At 54.8% G+C, this 18,322-nt stretch overlaps 1 protein-coding gene across 4 annotated transcripts in view; it reads left to right on the top strand.

Moving 5' to 3' along the window:
* The window catches only part of GLI2 (GLI family zinc finger 2), a 254,045-nt gene extending 238,391 nt beyond the window's left edge, over positions 1–15,654 (top strand). For all 4 annotated transcript variants that reach the window (XM_058548795.1, XM_058548792.1, XM_058548793.1 and 1 more), the window contains 5 exons: positions 2,945–3,094; positions 6,751–6,915; positions 8,309–8,590; positions 10,206–10,542; positions 12,021–15,654. In XM_058548795.1, coding sequence (XP_058404778.1) covers positions 2,945–3,094; positions 6,751–6,915; positions 8,309–8,590; positions 10,206–10,542; positions 12,021–14,476 — 3,390 coding nt within the window. In that variant the 3' untranslated portion in view covers positions 14,477–15,654. The remainder of the gene's footprint in view (positions 1–2,944; positions 3,095–6,750; positions 6,916–8,308; positions 8,591–10,205; positions 10,543–12,020) is intronic.
* The last annotated feature ends 2,668 nt before the right edge of the window (positions 15,655–18,322 follow it).

Below are 18,322 nucleotides of genomic sequence, written 5' to 3'. Positions count from 1 at the left end.
AGCAGCTCTCTCTTCTCCATCTAGAAAAGAACTTAAATTGAAGAACAAGCACCGCTCCCCCCCGTCCCAACACATACTCCTTGGTGAACGAGTATCTGTAAAGACAAACCCCCATTAAACGAGCAGCTCGGTTGCAGGGTAGAGTAGACAGACAGACACACACACACACACACACACACACACACACACACACTGTTCACACCCAGAAGCCATCCCAAAGGAGTTACTTCTCCCCAGCTCTGTGAACTCAGCATTTAGAACACTGCCCACTCCCTCTGCTTCCTCCATTCATGCGACTTGCTCTCAAATACTGGAGGTTTCTCTTGTGTTTATGTTTTTCTCCCCAAATTCTCAGCAGGAGACCAGCATTTCCCAGCAAACCCATTGCAGCTGACATAGAACCTGTGAAGCAGGGTCTTATCTAATCTGTCTGGAACTTGAACGTAATTTGTCAACCTGTACCACGTGTTTGGGTGAACAAGTCTGAGATGGAAAAGGGCCCACTGGAGCTGTGAGTTGTAGGACAGATCAGATTAGATTAGAGGAAGAGAGGGGACAGCATCTGGGGCCTGGAGAGGGCCCAGGCAAAAGGGGGGAGATGAGGATGTAAAAGATGTGCTCAGCGATGAGTAGGGCAGCCCCAAAGAGCAGGGAGCGAATTCCTCAAGTAAAAGCAGAGGGGTCCAGACCTGGGAAGGAGGGCTTCAGCTGCAGGCTTCTACCTGTGCCCAGGACTGTCCCTGTGGCCGTAGATGACCACCTCCACCTGGCCCTGGAAAGAGCAGGCTCCTGTGAGAGAGGGTAGCCGGGTCCCTCTGCCCAGCTCTGTCTTTCTCTCCGCTCCCTGGGAAGATGTATGGCGGCAGGCACACAGGCGAACTGGAGCCCCCAGTCGATTATTAACAATTTGTTGCTAAGTAAACCAATAAGAAAAAAATGAAAGGCATTGTCAAGACGCATTTCTATCATTTGAAAGACTCTAAAAATGGAAAGTGAGGCTAATGTGATAAGATTTCCCTGGAAGTTCAAAGCGCTGTAGATTTTACTTGCTCCAACATTGGCATTTGTATGCATGACAGTCGGGCCTGGTACTCAGGGCGTGAGGCCCGCAGCTTCCTGTCTTGCAGGGTGCGGGCTGCCAGTGCCTAGATGCTCAGCTCTCAGACGGCCGTGTAGGTTGCAAAGATCTACAAGGGCACCGTCTGGTAGAAAGACCCTGTGAGCCACAAACGCCAGCCATGCATGTAATTTTACAACACATAGGAGCACATAAAAAAAAGAGTCAAAGGAAACAGGTGAAATTAATTTTAATAATATATTGTATTTAACCCAACATATCTAAAACATCATTTTGGCATGTAATCAATATAAAACAGAATTGTTGAGATATCTTATATCCCTTTTTTTTCCACTCTCAGTGTTTGAAATAGGTGCATAGTTCACACTTACAGCCCACCCCAGTTGGGAGCAGCCACATTTCAAGGGCTCAAGAGCCGCAAGTGGCAAGTGGCTACTGCATCGGACTGTGCGGGTCTGGAGGTTGTGGGAGGGGTGGGTGGGAGGAAGTGAAAGCTGGGAGAGGGAGCTGAGAACAGAGAAGAGAAAGGGCATGAGGCTGGAGAGGGGAGAGAATGGGGCCTCCAAGACCCGAGTGTTCCACCCTCCCCATCTCCCTGCGGGGAAACAAGCCAAGGCTGACCCTCAACACGGGCAGGGCACAGATGGACCTTGATGGGGCTCAAGGAGGCTCCAGGTGGCCTTAGAGAGAAGTGCCAGTGGGAGAGGAAGCAGGAGCAGTGTACTTATCCACTCTACTGAGTGACTAATACCACCTGTTCCCACTGCCCCAATAAATAAGCAACCCAAAAGATTATGGGCCGTGAAGGTCCTAGAGGCCCCACACACGTATCAACACATCCCAAGCTCGGAGGTAGTGATACCCCTGCTCCAGTGAGGACTGCAGCCTTCAGTTAAATGATCAAAGCAAGTGACTAAAATCCAAAGGGTCCACCCAGGGCAGCTTGCTCTGTGACCTGTAATGGAAAGTCCCAGTGGTCCATCGCTCCACCTCACGGGAGAAACCACAGGACACACGGGTCATGGGCCCAGGGAAGAGGCCGAAGGTGCGGCTGCACGGACTGGGAAGAAAAGAAAAGTGAGCACACGTTCCTGGCCCAGGGCAGTGCTGGCTGGGAGGGGTCTGAGGACCACCCATCCAGGGAAGTCGTCTTGCCCGTGAAGCAGGGCTCCCACTGCTGTGCTGCAGGCTCCGTCGCGCTGTCTTTGGCTGTCCTGCCTTACTCTCCTGGGCCATTTGTCCCAGGGGCAGCGTCACACCGTGCCCGGAGCCCACTGTCAGGGTCAGAATCTAGCTCCACTCACACTTCTCGGCCAGGTCCTGGGCAGGAAACTTAACAGTTTGGGCCTTTGTGAAAAGGGGACAAAGCCATCATCTCATGGGTGACTGTCAAAAATAGGGACGCAGATGCATTTATGTTTCCATTGTAATAAAATTTTATTTAAAAATCTCCGGAACAATAGAGGCAAGCTCAGGAGAGGCTTCTCGTTCACCACCATGTGCACGTCTGCCTCGCTGCAGCTAATTAGTGCCAACCAGGGAGCATCATCATAACCACCAGTTCCCCAAAGACCAGAGCCTGGAGCTCAGCCTGGGGTGAGCGGATGCCTTTGACCATCACTGATGGTCACTTTGATGACTAACTGGGAAATGCAGCCAAGACAAGGGACACACAGTAGATCTTCATTTAATGGCAGCTAATGATAACTCATGAGGTGTGGCCTGGCACGTAGACGGTGGTCTTGTTGGGTGGGTGGTCTGCACACAGTAGGTGATGGTCTGTGGAGTGGGTGGTCTGCACATACTAGATGGGGCCTGGGGGTGGGTAGCCGGACTCACCCCCCTCCATGGGCTTATTCCCAACAGCACATCAACAACGAACACATCCACGGGGAGAAGAAGGAGTTCGTGTGCCGCTGGCAGGCCTGCACGCGGGAGCAGAAGCCCTTCAAGGCGCAGTACATGCTGGTGGTTCACATGCGCCGGCACACGGGCGAGAAGCCCCACAAGTGCACGGTGAGTGGGCCCGGGCGCGGCCCTGCCTCCCCGCGGCATCTGCGGGTCTCTGAGGGCCATCACCCATCTGCTGTCCCAGACCTCTGATTTACTCTTTCTCGGGGTGTGTGCATCTTGTAACTGTGGTGGGGGTGTGCTCGTGTCCCTGTGGCTGTGTCTGCGTGACCTTGAGCCCCAAGGCACAGCTGTACCCCACAGTTCCCTTGGCTGGCTGACCCCGAGCTGAGGGCTGGGTTGGTAGCACCCTGCAGTCTGTCCCCCGCACAGAGAAAAGCTTCAGTGGTGATTCACAGTGTGAGCAATGATGAGTTAAAAGTCACGTTGGTTGAATCAAAAAAAAGTGAACACAAAGATAAGACCTTTTAGACAGTCATCCTTATGGAGGCCACAGGATTTGTGACTGTAACTGGTGAGACTCTAACACGCAGAAATCGCTCCCTGTTTAAGGAGAAGTAGTCCAGTGATGCACTGATGTGGCTGCAGCTGAGGCCTCTGGGAACTCAACTCCTCCTTCTGGATTACTGTAGTTCATAGATTCTGAGACACACATTTTATTCTCATCTTAACATCTCTGAAATCAAGCTGTCTTAAAATCAGTGGTGTCCAGGATTCAAGGAAATATGCTACCTTCCTTTGTTGGCAAGTTATTTTTTTTAATTGAGATAAAATTCATATACCATAAAGTTCACTCTTTTTAAAAGATGTACAGTTCACTGGTGTTTAGTATATTCACAAAGTTGTGCAACCATCACCACTAACTAATTCAAGGACATCTTCATCAGCCCAAAAAGAAACTCTGTACCTGTTAGCAGTCACTTCCCATTCTCTCCTCCCCCTATTCCCTGAAAACCACTAATCTGCTTCCTGTCTGTATGAATTTGCCTATTCTGGACAGTTCATAAAAATGGAATCATACAATGTGTAGCCTTTGTGTCTGGCTTTGTTCACTTAGCATCTTTTCAAGATTCATCCATGTTGTAGCATGTATCAGGACTTCCTTTCTTTCTGTGGCTAAATAATATTCTATTGGATGGATAGAGCATGGAGGGGGGTTATCCATTCATCAGTTGATGGATATTTACATTGTTTTCACTTTTTGGCTATTATGAATAATGCTGCTGTGAACATTCGTGTACATCATGTGTGGACATACATTTTCAATTCTCTTATGTATATATCTAGGAGTGGAATTGCTGGATCATATGATAACTCTATATTTAACTTTTTGAGGACCTGCCAGACTGTTTTCCAAAAAGCTTGCACTATTTTACATTCCCACCAGCAATGTGTGAGGGTTCCAATTTCTCCACATCCTCAGTGTGGTTACTGTCTTTGATTATAGTCATCCTAGTGGAGTGTGAAGTGGCATCTCATTATGATTTTGACTAGCATTTCCCTAATGCCTGATGATGTTGAGCATCTTTCATGTGCGTATTGCCATTTGTAATCTTCTTTGGAGAAATGTCCACTCAATCTTTTGTCCATTTTTAATTGAGTTATTTTTCTTTTTTTGTGTGTGTGTGTGAGGAAGATTAGCCCTGAGCTAACATCCAATGCCAATCCTCCTCTTTTTGCTGAGGAAGATTGGCCCTGGGCTAACATCCATGCCCATCTTCCTCCACTTTATATGGGTGCCACCACACCATGGCCCAACAAGCGGTGCATCGGTGCTCACCCGGGATCCGAACCTGCGAACTCTGGGCCACCACAGTGGAGCGCGCGCACCTAACCGCTTTGCCACCAGGCTGACCCTTAGTTACTTGTCTTTTTATTGTTGAATTTTAGTAGTTCTACTAGACCCTTATCAGATATATGATTTGCAAATATTTCCTCCTATTCTGTGGGTTTTTTCATTTTCTTGATAGTTTCCTATGAAGCACAAAAGTTTTTAATTTTGATAAAGTCCAGTTTTTTTAATTGCCTGTGTTTTTGATGTCATGTAAGAAACCATTGCCTAATCCAAGGTCACAAAGATTTACTCCTGTTTTCTTCTGAGAATTTTATAGTTTATAAATATATAGTTTTATTTATACAAATATAAAATACATATATAGTTTTATAGGGTAGCTCTTCTATTTGGGTCTTTGATCCATTTTGAGTTCATTTTCATATATGGTGTGAGGTAGGGGCCAACTTCATTCTTTTTCCTGTGGTTATGCACTTATCTCAATCCCACTGTTGAAGAAACTGTTCTTTCTCCCACTGAATGGCCTTGGCACCCTTGTCCAGAATCAATTGACCCTACATGAATGAGTTTAATTCTGAACTCTCAGTTCTATTCCATTGTTCTCTATGTCTGTCCTCAGGCTAGTACCACACGTAATATTGATGACTGTAGTTTTGAAATTGGCAAATGTCAGGCAGGCCTCCAAATCTGTCCTCCTTTTGCAAGGTTGTTTTGGCTCCTCTGGGTCCTTTGCAGCAAGTTATCTTCTTAACATAGCCCTCTGAGTGGCAGCAAACTATAGCCCTCTCATATGGGCTGTGAGCTGTAGAAACAGATAAAGGCTTTTGGAGCCAAGTTTGCTCAGTCAGACTGGTCAGGAATAAGGGGAGAATGTGAAGGGTGAGCTGCGTTTCCATGGCCTCCTGAGGGCAGTTTTCACAGGATGCACCTGCAGCATCTTTGGACAAGGTGCAGAACCCCTTGCGATGACCCTTCCATCCTCCCTCCCTTCCTCCTTCCCTGCCTCACCCTCTTGCTCCCACCTTTCTTCCTTCTTTCCTTTCCAAAAATGTTTCTCGAGTGCCAAAAATGTTTCTTTTCATCAGGCCCTAAATAATAGAAACACAGAAATTAAGAAGACATAGAAGGTACCTGCTCTCACGGAGCTTATATCCTAGTGGGAAGGCCAGGTGACAAAATAATTAAGATTATTATCAATTGTGTTAGGGAGTATAATGAACAAGAGTAAACTGTTATGATTAAGAATATCAGAGAAACGCTCTCGGAGGAGATGACCTAAAAGGCTGAGAAGGACGGAGCCAGGCCTGGGCCGCGGTGGGGGCAGGGGAGAGGTTCCGGCCAGAGGGGACCATGGGTGCAAAGGCCCCAAGTTGGGAAGAACTGAGTGGGGTCAAGAAACTGAAAGGAGACCAGCGTGGCCAGAGCAAGGGTGAGGGTGGCTGGCTCGCTCAAGGATCAGAGGTCTCTCGATTTTATTCTCAGCACATTTTAACGCACAGGAACGTTATGCTCAGGGACTGGCATTGGAAAACAGTTATAAGTAATATTTTCTAAGAGTTTTTAATGATGTGGGAAGATTCTCACAATGTTCTGTTGATTTTAACAAGCAGAATACATAACTAAATAATTGATATGTTCCCAATTTGGGTTTAAAAATGTGTGTGGGGGTGAATTGCAAAGCCACCAGGAGACTTAACTGGATGTCAGCACTGGCTGTCCCTGGGCAGCCACTAGTTTTCATTTCCCTCTTTGTACTTTTCAGTCCTTTCCAAGTTTTCTAGAGTAGCCATATGTCAATTTTATAATCAGAAAGGAAAGCAGATGTTATTGTTAAAATACATACTCTGGGGCGCACCGGTGGGGTGGAGCAGAGGAGGGGCCTGAGGAGGAGGCAGTGGGCCAGCCTCCGAGGTCAGGTTCCTTACGTTGGATCTGGGGCGCCCTCACTGACTGAACCACTTCTTCCCAGTTCGAGGGCTGCTCGAAAGCCTACTCTCGCCTGGAGAACCTGAAGACACACCTGCGGTCCCACACCGGGGAAAAGCCGTACGTGTGTGAGCATGAGGGTTGCAACAAGGCCTTCTCCAACGCCTCAGACCGCGCCAAGCACCAGAACCGCACCCACTCCAACGAGGTACCCCGGCCAGTGTGCCCCCAGCATGGCATGGGGCCCTGCTGACACAGGCATAATGCATCACTCGATGGCTTCTAGACATCGTAGGCCATTCGGTAGCCAGGTGCCGGGTGCCCCCCGCCCCAACCGGCTGTCTGAGCTCAGCACTCATCCGCAGGCCCTGCCCCCGTTGCCTGCACAGCTGACGATGACATGCTCTTGCCGCTAGTGCTGCCTGGGCCTGCTGTAGCTGTCAGCCCCCCGCTGAGGGGGCACAGAGCAGCCTTTGTCTCCCCAGGGAGCCAGAGCCCCCAGCAGGGCTGAGAGCCCAGGGAGGGAAGTTGGGTGGGAGCCCGTGGTGTCTGCTATACTGGTCCCGGCCCAGCCACTCTGTTACTGTCTATCAGGTAGACTCAGGAAGGAAGGTTTCTAAAAGCTTAGATACATTTTGGTCCCAAAGGAACTTGCTCCAATGCTTGTAAGAAGTCAGAGGAATTCCCAAAGGTATCTGAGTGCCTCAGTCTCCACAGACAAGAGCTAGCCTTGGAAAGGTGTGTGTGTACATGTATATGTGTGTTTGTAATTATGTGTGTGTACGTGTGTGGGTGTGTGTTAGTATATGTATGTATGTGGGTGTGGATGTACACGTGGATATATTGTGTGTGTGAATGTGTATTAGTATGTGTATGCATGTGAGTGTGCGTGTACGTGTATGTGTGCACGTGTGTATGTGTGTGTGTACAGGGTGTGCATCTGTACATGGGTATGTGTGTTTATAAGTGTGTGTATGCACATGAACGTGCATGTACGTGTGTGTGCATGTATGTATATATGTGTGCATGTATGTATGTGGGTGTTGGGGTGTGTGTGTCTGGATGTGGATGTTGGGGGTGTGTGTGTATGAGCTCAGGACTGAGGTTCAGAAACCCTGGGTTTTCATCCCATTCCTGGGTGACTTTGAGCCAGTTCCTTTGCCTCTCTGTACCTGTCTTCCTTCATCAGAGAGTTCTAGCGCTGTCTCACAGGTATGATGAGGTAATATACCTGCTACTGATAAAAATCCCAGCACCCTGGTTGCAGGGGAGGCACATGGTGATCACACCAGGCTCTGTGTCCCTCATCCCTCCACAGTCTCTGGTCCGTGTCCCCAGCTTGTGGTGGGAGTTCCCTTAACCACGTGCTTACCTGCAGGAAAAGGTGGCAGACCAGGCCACGCAGGGCCGGGCTCCTGCAGGCCTGGGGCTGGCATGGCTCCATCCAGAGGGCACTGGCTGCAAACAGGTCGAGCACCTTCCCACTGTGCCAGCCAGGCTCTGTCGGAGGACGGGGCATGGCTGTCGGAGAACGGGCAGTGCTCCCATTCAGAGTTGGTCCTCGTACCCCGTCCATGACGCAGGCCTGCTTCCCTTCCCAGAAACCCTACATCTGCAAGATCCCGGGCTGCACCAAGCGATACACGGACCCCAGCTCTCTCCGGAAGCATGTGAAAACGGTACACGGCCCAGATGCTCACGTCACCAAGAAGCAGCGCAACGACGTGCACCTCCGCGCCCCGCTGCTCAAGGAGAATGGGGACAACGAGGCCAGTGCCGAGCCTGGCATCCGGGGCTCCGAGGAGAGTGCCGAGGCCAGCAGCACCAGCCAGGCCGTGGAGGACTGCCTGCACGTCAAGGCCATCAAGACGGAGAGCTCCGGGGTAAGCAGAGCTGGGCAGCAGAGGACCCAGTCCAGGTCCCCCACCTGCCAGGAGGCCAAGCCCAGCTGGCACGAGGGCAATTCCCTAGCCCAGCCCAGGGCCCAGAGCCCCAACTACAGCTGTGGGCTGTGCCCCAGGGTCCCCCCTCTAAGCACATGACGATGTCCCTCCTCTCTCCAGCTCGCCTCTCCTCCCTTCTCACCACCTTAAGCTTCACACAGAACCTGTCTCGTGCCAGGGCCCGTTCTGCTGGGCAGGCTATGGGTGACCGGGACGCCTGGCCCCGTGTGGTCAGCCTGTGAGGGGGCGGGGGTGGTTCCTGGCATCTGCCTTTCCAACCAGCACTGGGGCACCACAGCTGGCCCCTCCCCTCTGTCCTGTCTCTGCATCCTCGCCCCTCTGGCCTCCACTCCTTTTGTTCTAACCACCTGTTCTTTGTCTCCACCTCTCTCTCCCGACTGTACCTCCCCTAAGGATAGACGGTACTGAGGTGAGCGGAGAAGCCGGGTGGGGTGTGGGCGGGCTGGCCTGTATGAGGGCGGGCCGGGCTGTGTGTCCAGGGCTGTCTGGGTGGAGACTGACCTGTCAGTCCAGGCCCCTCCTGGGCCTGGGAAGGTGGGTTTGGAGAGGTAGACAGCAGGCGCTACAGGTGGGACCATCGGAACACGTAAAGGGTGGCAGCAGGAGCCTAGCTGGCAGGTGCAGGAGTGAACAGTGGGACCAAGCCTGCGGGAGGGACAGGGCAGTGGAGGTGCGAATTCAGGCTGCAGAGGAGGGAAGGACTGACCTACACAGGGTCTTGAGTGCCAAGGTGAGGAACATGGGTGGTGCCATGGGCAGGAGGGAGCATTGCAGCTTCTTAAGGAAAGTTCTAGAATTTGGGGGCATTCAGCTTAGGAATGAGCCCGGAGGCACTGCATCCAAGGTGAGCCTCATTTGGGCTCAAACCCGAGGTCACAGTGGAGGTAGCCCAGGATCTGTTGAGCACTGCTCTGTACACACGCACCATGGGCTCTGCCCCACTCCACCCCGACCCAGAGGGAGGGCTGATTTGGGGTGGCCATTCAGGCAGGGCTGTATCCAACGGTTCCACCCTCCTTGGTCATCCTTTCCCTTTCCAACAACCTGCCTCTGGCCTGTTGAGAAGGCACCAGGTCAGCGGCCTTTCGTTGGTCCTTGCTTCGTCATGCAACACGTCACCGTTGTTGGGAATGCTTCAGTACTCTCTTTCATGTCAACTTCACGCAGCCGCGGCAGCCTCTGTGGGGCACAGCTTCCAAGTGTCCACCTACAAAAAGCTCAACAGGCAGAGCTCTGGGCCACACACCAGCTGGGAGAACTTAGGAGCACAGGGATGGGGCTGACGGTTACTGGGTGCCTTTTACATGCCAGATGCTTTCCATCCATCCACTAACCCTGTCCCGGAGACAGTTCAGGTCCGTCTTGTAGTTGGGGAAGCCGAGGTTCAGAGAAGGAATGCTTTGAAAGCACCTCCGCACGACAGCTTCCTTCCCGCCCCCAGGTGTGCAAGGGTGCGGCATGTGTGCAGGCTTGGGTGCAGGGCCAGGCGGGTTCTTGCACCCTCTGAGTCTGCCTTCTCACCACGCCCCTGCAGCTGTGTCAGTCCAGCCCGGGGGCCCAGTCGTCCTGCAGCAGCGAGCCCTCTCCCCTGGGCAGTGCCCCCAACAATGACAGTGGCGTGGAGATGCCGGGGACAGGGCCTGGGAGCCTGGGAGACCTGACAGCTCTGGATGACATGCCCCCGGGGGCCGATGCCTCAGCCCTGGCCACTCTCTCCACGGGTGGCCTGCAGCTGCGCAAACACATGACCGCCATGCACCGGTTCGAGCAGCTCAAGAAGGAGAAGCTCAAGTCGCTCAAGGACTCCTGCTCATGGGCCGGGCCGGCTCCACACACCCGGAACACCAAGCTGCCTCCCCTCCCAGGAAGTGGTGAGTGGAGGCCCCGGGCATGTGGGCAGGGGTGGGAGAGAGCCTGTGGCAGCACCTGTCAGGTTCACCTCCATCAGGCACCATGTGCTGTCTCACTGGATCCCCACAGTAGGACAGATCGCACCAGCCCATTGCACAGATAAGGAAGTTGAGGCTCAGAGGCGAAAGTGCCTCACTCAGACCAGGGAGAGCTGAGACTTAGCGCAGGCCTGAGTGGCCCCAAAGCCCCTGCTCTTTCAACTACACCATGCTGCGTCCCTGTAAGCTGACCCTGCTCACGTCATCCTCCTCGTGAGTCATTCAGTCATGAATCAGGCACCTGCCGTGGGCTCTGTGGCAAAGGCCCTGGGCAGGAGAGCTATATAATCCGGGTCCCTGTGGTTAGAGGAGCCTGTGGTTAGAAGGCCACGCCACCAGACACACACTTAACCACAGAATGAGCCAAGAAGCACCGAGGACAGAGCTCAGGGGAGAGCTATGCAGAGGAAGGAGAAAGCACATCAGCTGGGGAAGAGCAGGGAGGACTTCATGGAGGCGGCAGCCCTGTGCTCAGCCTCAGGAGGTGTTGGCCAGGCTTTGAGATGGAAAGCGTCTTCAGGAGCATTTCCTGAGTGCTGACTCTGTGCTGGGCAGTGTGCCAGGCACCAGGCACACCGGGGCTCTCAGCCACCGGGCTGCCCTCAAGGACCCGACGGCCGGTGTGGTGGACACTGAGATGCACCATCCAGCTCTCCCTTGAGGGGAGGGTTTGTTGCCCCAGCTGTTGAGGGAACTGCTGGTAAATGGCCTTCAACTCTCAGCCCCGTACAGAGATGGCCTGGGTTGCAGACAGCTGCCTCACCAAGGTCAGCCCTTCCTGGGGCGGCCCCATCCCATGACTGATCCCTGCAGGGGTGTAAGGCCGTTCAAGCGCAGAGGCCCCTGTGGGATCAGCCGAGGCTGTCACCAGGCCTGGGTCGCCCCTCACTTCTCCCTGTCCACCCTCTGCCTTTCCTCCCTTCCTTGGTGTGGATCTCAGGGCCTCCCTACAAGCGTCCTGCTCAGTAAACTCAGGGCCAACGAGCCCGGCTGGCAACACCCAACCACAGGCGGTGAGGGTGCAGGGAGGCTGCAGCCAGGGCCCTCCTGGACTCCCCGTGTCCTCCTCTCAGTAACCCAGTCCAATGGAGAGGTACGTGTTACTTGCCCCTGGAGACACTGAGGAGCAGAGACGGAATGAGAAGTCAAGGCCAGCCAGGCAGTGGCAGAGCTAAGACTGGATCGGGTCTCCTGACTTCCACTTGCTCCCCCCTTAGCAGTAAGGGCCATCATTTGCTCACTTACCGTTCCTTCCTTCCCTCCTTTCGTTCTGAAATCAGTGGTTGAGTGCCTGCTGTGTGCCAGGCCCCGTTCTAGGGCTCTAGGCGCTGCAGACCCAGCATAGTCAAGGCAGAGCACCGCCCCCAGCCCCCCGCGCTGACCCCTCTCCTTCCCCACAGGCTCCGTCTTGGAAAACTTCGGTGGCGGCGGGGGCGGCGGGCCAGCGGGGCTGCTGCCCAACCCGCGGCTGTCAGAGCTGTCCACGAGCGAGGTGACCATGCTGAGCCACCTGCAGGAGCGCCGCGACAGCTCCACCAGCACGGTCAGCTCGGCCTACACGGTGAGCCGCCGCTCCTCCGGCATCTCCCCGTACTTCTCCAGCCGCCGCTCCAGCGAGGCCTCGCCCCTGGGCGCCGGCCGCCCCCACCACGCCAGCTCGGCCGACTCCTACGACCCCATCTCCACTGACGCGTCGCGGCGCTCGAGCGAGGCCAGCCAGTGCAGCGGCGGCGGCTCGGGGCTGCTCCAGCTCACGCCCGCGCAGCAGTACAGCTTGCGGGCCAAGTACGCAGCGGCCACCGGCGGGCCGCCCCCAACGCCGCTGCCCGGCCTCGAGCGCATGAGCCTGCGGACCCGCCTGGCGCTGCTGGACGCGCCCGAGCGCGCACTCCCGGCCACCGGCCCGCGCCCGCTGGGGCCGCGGCGGGGCAGCGACGGGCCGGCCTACGGGCACGCGGGGCCCGCGCCCGCCTTCCCCCACGAGGCGCCGGGCGGCGGGGCGCGGCGGGCCAGCGACCCGGTGAGGCGGCCCGAGGTCCTGGCGCCCCCGCGGGTGCAGCGCTTCCACAGCGCGCACAGCGTGAACCCCGGCGCGCTGCCGCCCTGCGCCGAGCGCCGAGGCCTCCGCCTCCAGAGCCACGCGGGCGCCGACGGCAGCCTGGCCTGCGGCGCCTACTCGCCGCGGCCGCCCAGCATCAGCGAGAACGTGGTGCTGGAGGCCATGGCGGCCGGGGCCGACGGCGCGGGGACGGAGGCCAGCCTCGTGCTGCCGGAGGATGACCTCGTGCTGCCCGATGACGTGGTGCAGTACATCAAAGCTCATGCCGGCGGCGCCCTGGAGGAGAGCACCCCGCAGGCCTATGCCCCAGAAAGCTCCTGCTTCTCTGAGAACCCCAAACTGCCCAGCCCCGGGCTGCACGGCCAGCGCAGGGTGGTGGCTGCCGATTCCAACGTGGGCCCCTCTGCCCCGGTGCTAGGAAGCTGCCAGCTGGGTTATGGCGCCCCCTCCAACCTGAACAAAAACAGCATGCCGGTGCAGTGGAATGAGGTGAGCTCCGGCACCATGGACACCCTGGCCAGCCAGGCGAAGCCTCCACCCTTTCCACAGGGCAACCTGGCTGTGGTGCAGCAGAAGCTGGCCTTCAGCCAGTACCCAGGCTACAGTCCACAAGGCCTGCAGCCGAGCCCTGGGGGCCTGGACAGCACGCAGCCACACCTTCAGCCCTGCAGCGGAGCCCCCTCTGTGCCCAGGGTAAATTATATGCAGCAGCTGAGGCAGCCAGGGACAGGTGGCCAGTGTCCCAGCATGACCACCACTGTGAGCCCGCACACCAGCTATGGCCACGTCCACCCCCAGCTGAGCCCTGGTACCATGGGTGGGGCCCTGAACCAGTTCTCCCCATCCTGCAGCAACATGGCGGCCAAGCCAGGCCACCTGGGGCTCCCCCAGCAAATGGAAGTTGCTCTCGACCCCACCATGATGGGCAACAGCCGCAGGGAACTTGGGGTCCCCAATTCCACTCTGGCTGGGATGCCACCACCTCACCCAGCCCAGAGCTACCCACAGCAGAGTCATCACCTGGCAACCGCCGTAAGCCAAGAGGGCTACAGCCAGGGTCCCAGCCTTCTGCATTCCCACCAGCCTGGCTTCATGGAGCCCCAGCAGGGCACAGTGGGGCTGGCTGGATCAAGCTTCGGCCTAGTGCAACCCCGGCCACCCCCTGAGCCCAGCCCTGCTGGCCGCCACCGTGGGGTACGTGCTGGGCAGCAGCTCGCCTATACCAGGGCCACTGGCCATGCCATGGCTGCTGTATCAGCCAACCAGGAGATGGCAGAGTCTGTGCCCAAAGGAGTTATGGGCACCATGGTGTCCCTGCCTCCTCAGCCGCCCCCACAGGACACAGGCAGGGCCCAGGACCACAGCATGCTCTACTACTATGGCCAGATCCACATGTATGAACAGGATGGAGGCCTGGAGAACCACATAGGCTGCCAAGTCACAAGGCCTCAGCCACCTCAGCCACAGGCCTGCCCGGAGAGCATCCAGCCCCAGTCCTTGCCCTCGCCGGGGGTCAACCAGGTGTCCAGCACCGTGGACTCCCAGCTACTAGAGGCCCCCCAGATTGATTTTGATGCCATCATGGATGATGGCGATCACTCGAGCTTGCTCTCGGGCACCCTGAGCCCCAGCCTCCTCCACAGCCTCTCCCAGAACTCTTCCCGCCTCACCACCCCCCGGAACTCCTTGACTCTGCCCTCCATCCCCACGGGCATCAGCAACATGGCAGTCGGGGACATGAGCTCCATGCTCACCAGCCTGGCCGAGGAGAGCAAGTTCTTGAACATGATGACCTAAGACCCCAGCCCCTGACGCTGAGCGGACCTGGAGGAACCATCACTCCCCAGAGCGTGGGGTTTTCATTCATTTCGTCTTTTTCCAAAAAAGTATTAAATAGGTATGAGGGAGTTTTGCTGGTTCAGACCACAAACGCTTTAAGGGCAGGTTTATGTGCATCCTGTCTGGGCTTCTTGTGGGTTATTTTTCGGAACACTGAAAAAAATCTCAACAGGAAAGGCGAGGCAGGAATGAAAACCTCGTTTACACAGTGCTTCCCAGCCTTGGTGTTTATAGGACCGCTCTGTCCTGGCTTCTTCACCCCTGTCATTTGGCTAATGAGGGATTACCTTGGCCAAGGGCTTTCCAAGTACACGAGGAAAGAGGGTCGAGGAACCACGTTACGGTTTGAATCTGAAAGCCGTACTGGATATTCTCATCCAGGAAGATGAGCTTCTCATTCTGGTACCTGCAAGGAAGAGAAACCCCTGGCCCACCAGAACTCTTCTCTGCAGCTTAATTCTTGAGGCCTCGAACGTCCCTTGCCACAGAGGAAAAAAAGATTTTACCTGGATGGTTCAGAAGCACATCCTAATTCCAGGTTTGGTAGAGCTGGCATCTCTACCCTGCAAAGTCGAGTTTGCAGCTGGCAGACTGTCCAAGTGTGTAGGAGTGAATAAAGTATGGAGGTATTGCCAGAAAAAGGAAAGAAGAAACTGTTCTACTCGGAGCAAGCCCAGAAGCTGCCCTGGCCGCTCCAGACCGCGTTTACTGTGTTCATGCATGTAGAGTGTAGCCCTTCCCGAAAAGAACACTCACTTCTAAACACCTTGGGGCTGCCGGAGCTGCTGTGGGTTAGGGATGGACCGAGATGAGCCAAAGTGTGGGATGAGACCTCAGGAGACAGAGAGTGCACCCGGGGCCCGGCCCCAGGCCACCCTGAGGTCCCCCGGTAGGAAGAGGAAGTCGCGTGTTTACCCAGTCCTGTTTCGCCCATGCACTATCCACCCACTTGACCATGGAAAACCCCAGGGCTTGACGGCAGCCTGTGCCCAGGCTCCTCCAGGCCTTGCTGTCCACTCACCAGCAGCCCAGTGGTCTACATCAGGCCACAACGTGCAGTCCCGGGATCTTCTGCACTCCGGCCCTCTGCCCTCCTGTTCATTTCGCAGAGAACTGTGACATGCATGGTGTTTGGGGTGGGGTGGGAGGGTGAAGGGTTGATTCCTGGGACTCTGAGGGACCATCACTGAATTTTCCTGTTCAGTGTGACCAAGCCCCACCCGGAAATGGCATTTGGAACTGACATCAGCAGGCACCGTTCCTGAACTTGCTGGCGGGTGAATTGATGCATCCTGCCTACCACACACACGTACACACACCCCATACCCTTCCATGTTGAATTTGCAGCAACCTTGCCAAAACCAACTACACCACGATGAGCTTGATTCTGACTGTGACACTGGCTTCAACCGGATCAAGGCCAAAACCTTCCCTGGGCCCTCTGCTTCCCAGAACATCAAATCGTTGTTGGGGTCCAAAGACAAGGCTCCCGGGGTCGGGGCACTGTGGTGGTCATTCACCCCTGGAGCTAGGATTTCTCTAGCGGTTCTGTACAGATGTCTTCTGTACAGACATCAGCCCTAAAAACACTGTAGGTGAACCATCCAGCCAAATTTATATTCCAAAACATTTTTAGCTTTTTCTACATGCTATGAATTGAGATGACATGCTCAACTTGTAAATAAGTCTTTTTGTACATTAAAAAAGTAATTTTTTCATAATTTATTTTGTCTATCTGCTTCTTCCTTGACAGTAGTTAATGAGAACCTGAGCAGTAAATTTGGTGCATTTGAACAGAAATGAGGCTGTATTTTTTCTCAACCGTGTCAAAATTGACTGTCCCACCTTCACCAGGAAATGTTTACTGCTGAGGCGTTTACTGGCTGTTTGTTGTCTTTCTGGGGTGCGGAGTGGGCACGATTTGACGTTTACAGTGAGTATCCGGCTGTTCTTCACCGAGCTGGTCTGAACATCTAGTTGGTTTGCTAAGAACCATGCACATCAAATCCAGGCGGAGTCCCAAACCCTCCTCGTGTAGAATCCCCTCTTTGACAAACAGTCTGATGAGCACATTTGAGTTGGGGTGGGGTCGGGGGAGAGAAGACAGGCAGACCCCTGTGCTCTGGTGCAGGCAAAAAGAGAGAGTCAGGGCCAGCAGGCAGAGCCCCAGGATACCCAGCAGCCAGCCTTGGGCAAAGGGGCTGGTGGGGAGCAGCCGTGAGCAGGGTCTCAGCCCTAGGAGGCAGCCCTGGCAGCTGCATAGGGAGGACCCGGGTCTAGCAAGCCAGCAGTCAGCCATTGGCAGAGATTGGGCCCCTGCAGTCAACCTCACAGGGGCTCATGAGTAGGGCATGAGGCCCAGGACGAATTCTGGAACTGGGACAGGGGAACAGGGTGCCCGGACTGGGTTGAAGCGGGTAGAAGGCACCTTCTGTAGGGCCAGGCACACTGGACCTCTGAACTCCCAGCCCTGGCCCCTTAACTTCCTCCTTTCCATGAGCACGACCTTGGTACCCACCTCCAAAGCCACGTGGAGGACGTTCAAACTCAAAGCTAGTTCTGTGGGATAAAACCAAATGGACTGAAGAAGGGTTCTCTGGTAAATAAATGTAGGGAACTCCCAAGGAAGATGGAATGTAGCAGTTTCTTTTCTTCAGGGCATCCCAGAGTCTTCGCTGTGTGTTGGGGGATCCACTCCTTCTCTGGCCATCGTTTCCTGGTGGAAAGACTATGGCCGAGGTCACGCTCCTGGCCTCGCTCCTCCTTGGGGAGGACTCACTTAGCTGATTGCACTCGTGGAGGAGGAACTGAGCTGGCCTGGCTGGGCCCTTTCCTCTGCCTCTTTCAAAGCCTATCTCAGGCCTCACACGTTCTCTGCTTCACCACACACTAAGCCTCTAGAAGCAGTTCTGCCCCGCTTCAGGGAAGGGGAGGCCAAAAGTTATTCCTTGCTGCCTGAGACTGGACGAGCCACAGTATTAAGAAGCCCATTGTGGCCATTCAGCTCAGGCACATGCTCCATGTCAGTTAACCGTGGCCACAATCATGCTGCGTAACAATGTCTAAACAGCCTTAACACCACATGACAAGCATTCATTTAGCTCATGAATCTGGATCAACTGAGGGTCGGCTGATCCAAGTTGGGCTGGGCAGCTCTGCGGGTCAGCTGGGGCAGCTAATCTAGATGGCTTGTCTGGGGCAGCTTGGGTTTGCTCCACACAACTCCCATCTTTCTCCTGGGACCAGGACGCTGGCCTGGGCACGGCCTTCTTATGGAGATGGCAGAAGCCCAAGAAGACAAGCAGAAAAATGTGAGTCCTCTTTAGGCCTCTCCTCAGAACGAGTACACCATCACTTCACCTCATTCTTTGGCCACAGCAAGTCAAGGCCAAACCCATCATCAGTGACATCGGGAAGTCCTTCCTGGATGTGAAAGGGAGAGAGTGAATATTTCTCAACAATAATACCTAGAGACATTGATTCGTGTCCCTCCCACATGTAGAATATACTCACCCAGGAACCCCGACAATGTATCTAGTCAATCATCAGGCTCAAAGTCTAGGATCATGTGGTCTGCATCTGTCCTGGATGTGGCTCCTCTTGACCCAGAGACTTAGGAACTAAAAAGAGAAGTTCCCTAGCCACCTCACCCCAACACACACATACACACACCCAACATACAGTGAGACAGGGCTGGAATCACTACAATGACACTGGTCCACAGTATCTGAAATCCTGCTGGGCAAATGTTGCCAGTGCCCCTACTCTGGGGTGGAATGTTCCTTGAGTGGCTCCCCAGTCCAT

The sequence above is a fragment of the Diceros bicornis genome, chromosome 10 (assembly GCF_020826845.1).
Source record: "Diceros bicornis minor isolate mBicDic1 chromosome 10, mDicBic1.mat.cur, whole genome shotgun sequence".
Classification (NCBI taxonomy): domain Eukaryota; kingdom Metazoa; phylum Chordata; class Mammalia; order Perissodactyla; family Rhinocerotidae; genus Diceros; species Diceros bicornis.
This window is presented reverse-complemented; position numbering and strand designations above follow the sequence as displayed.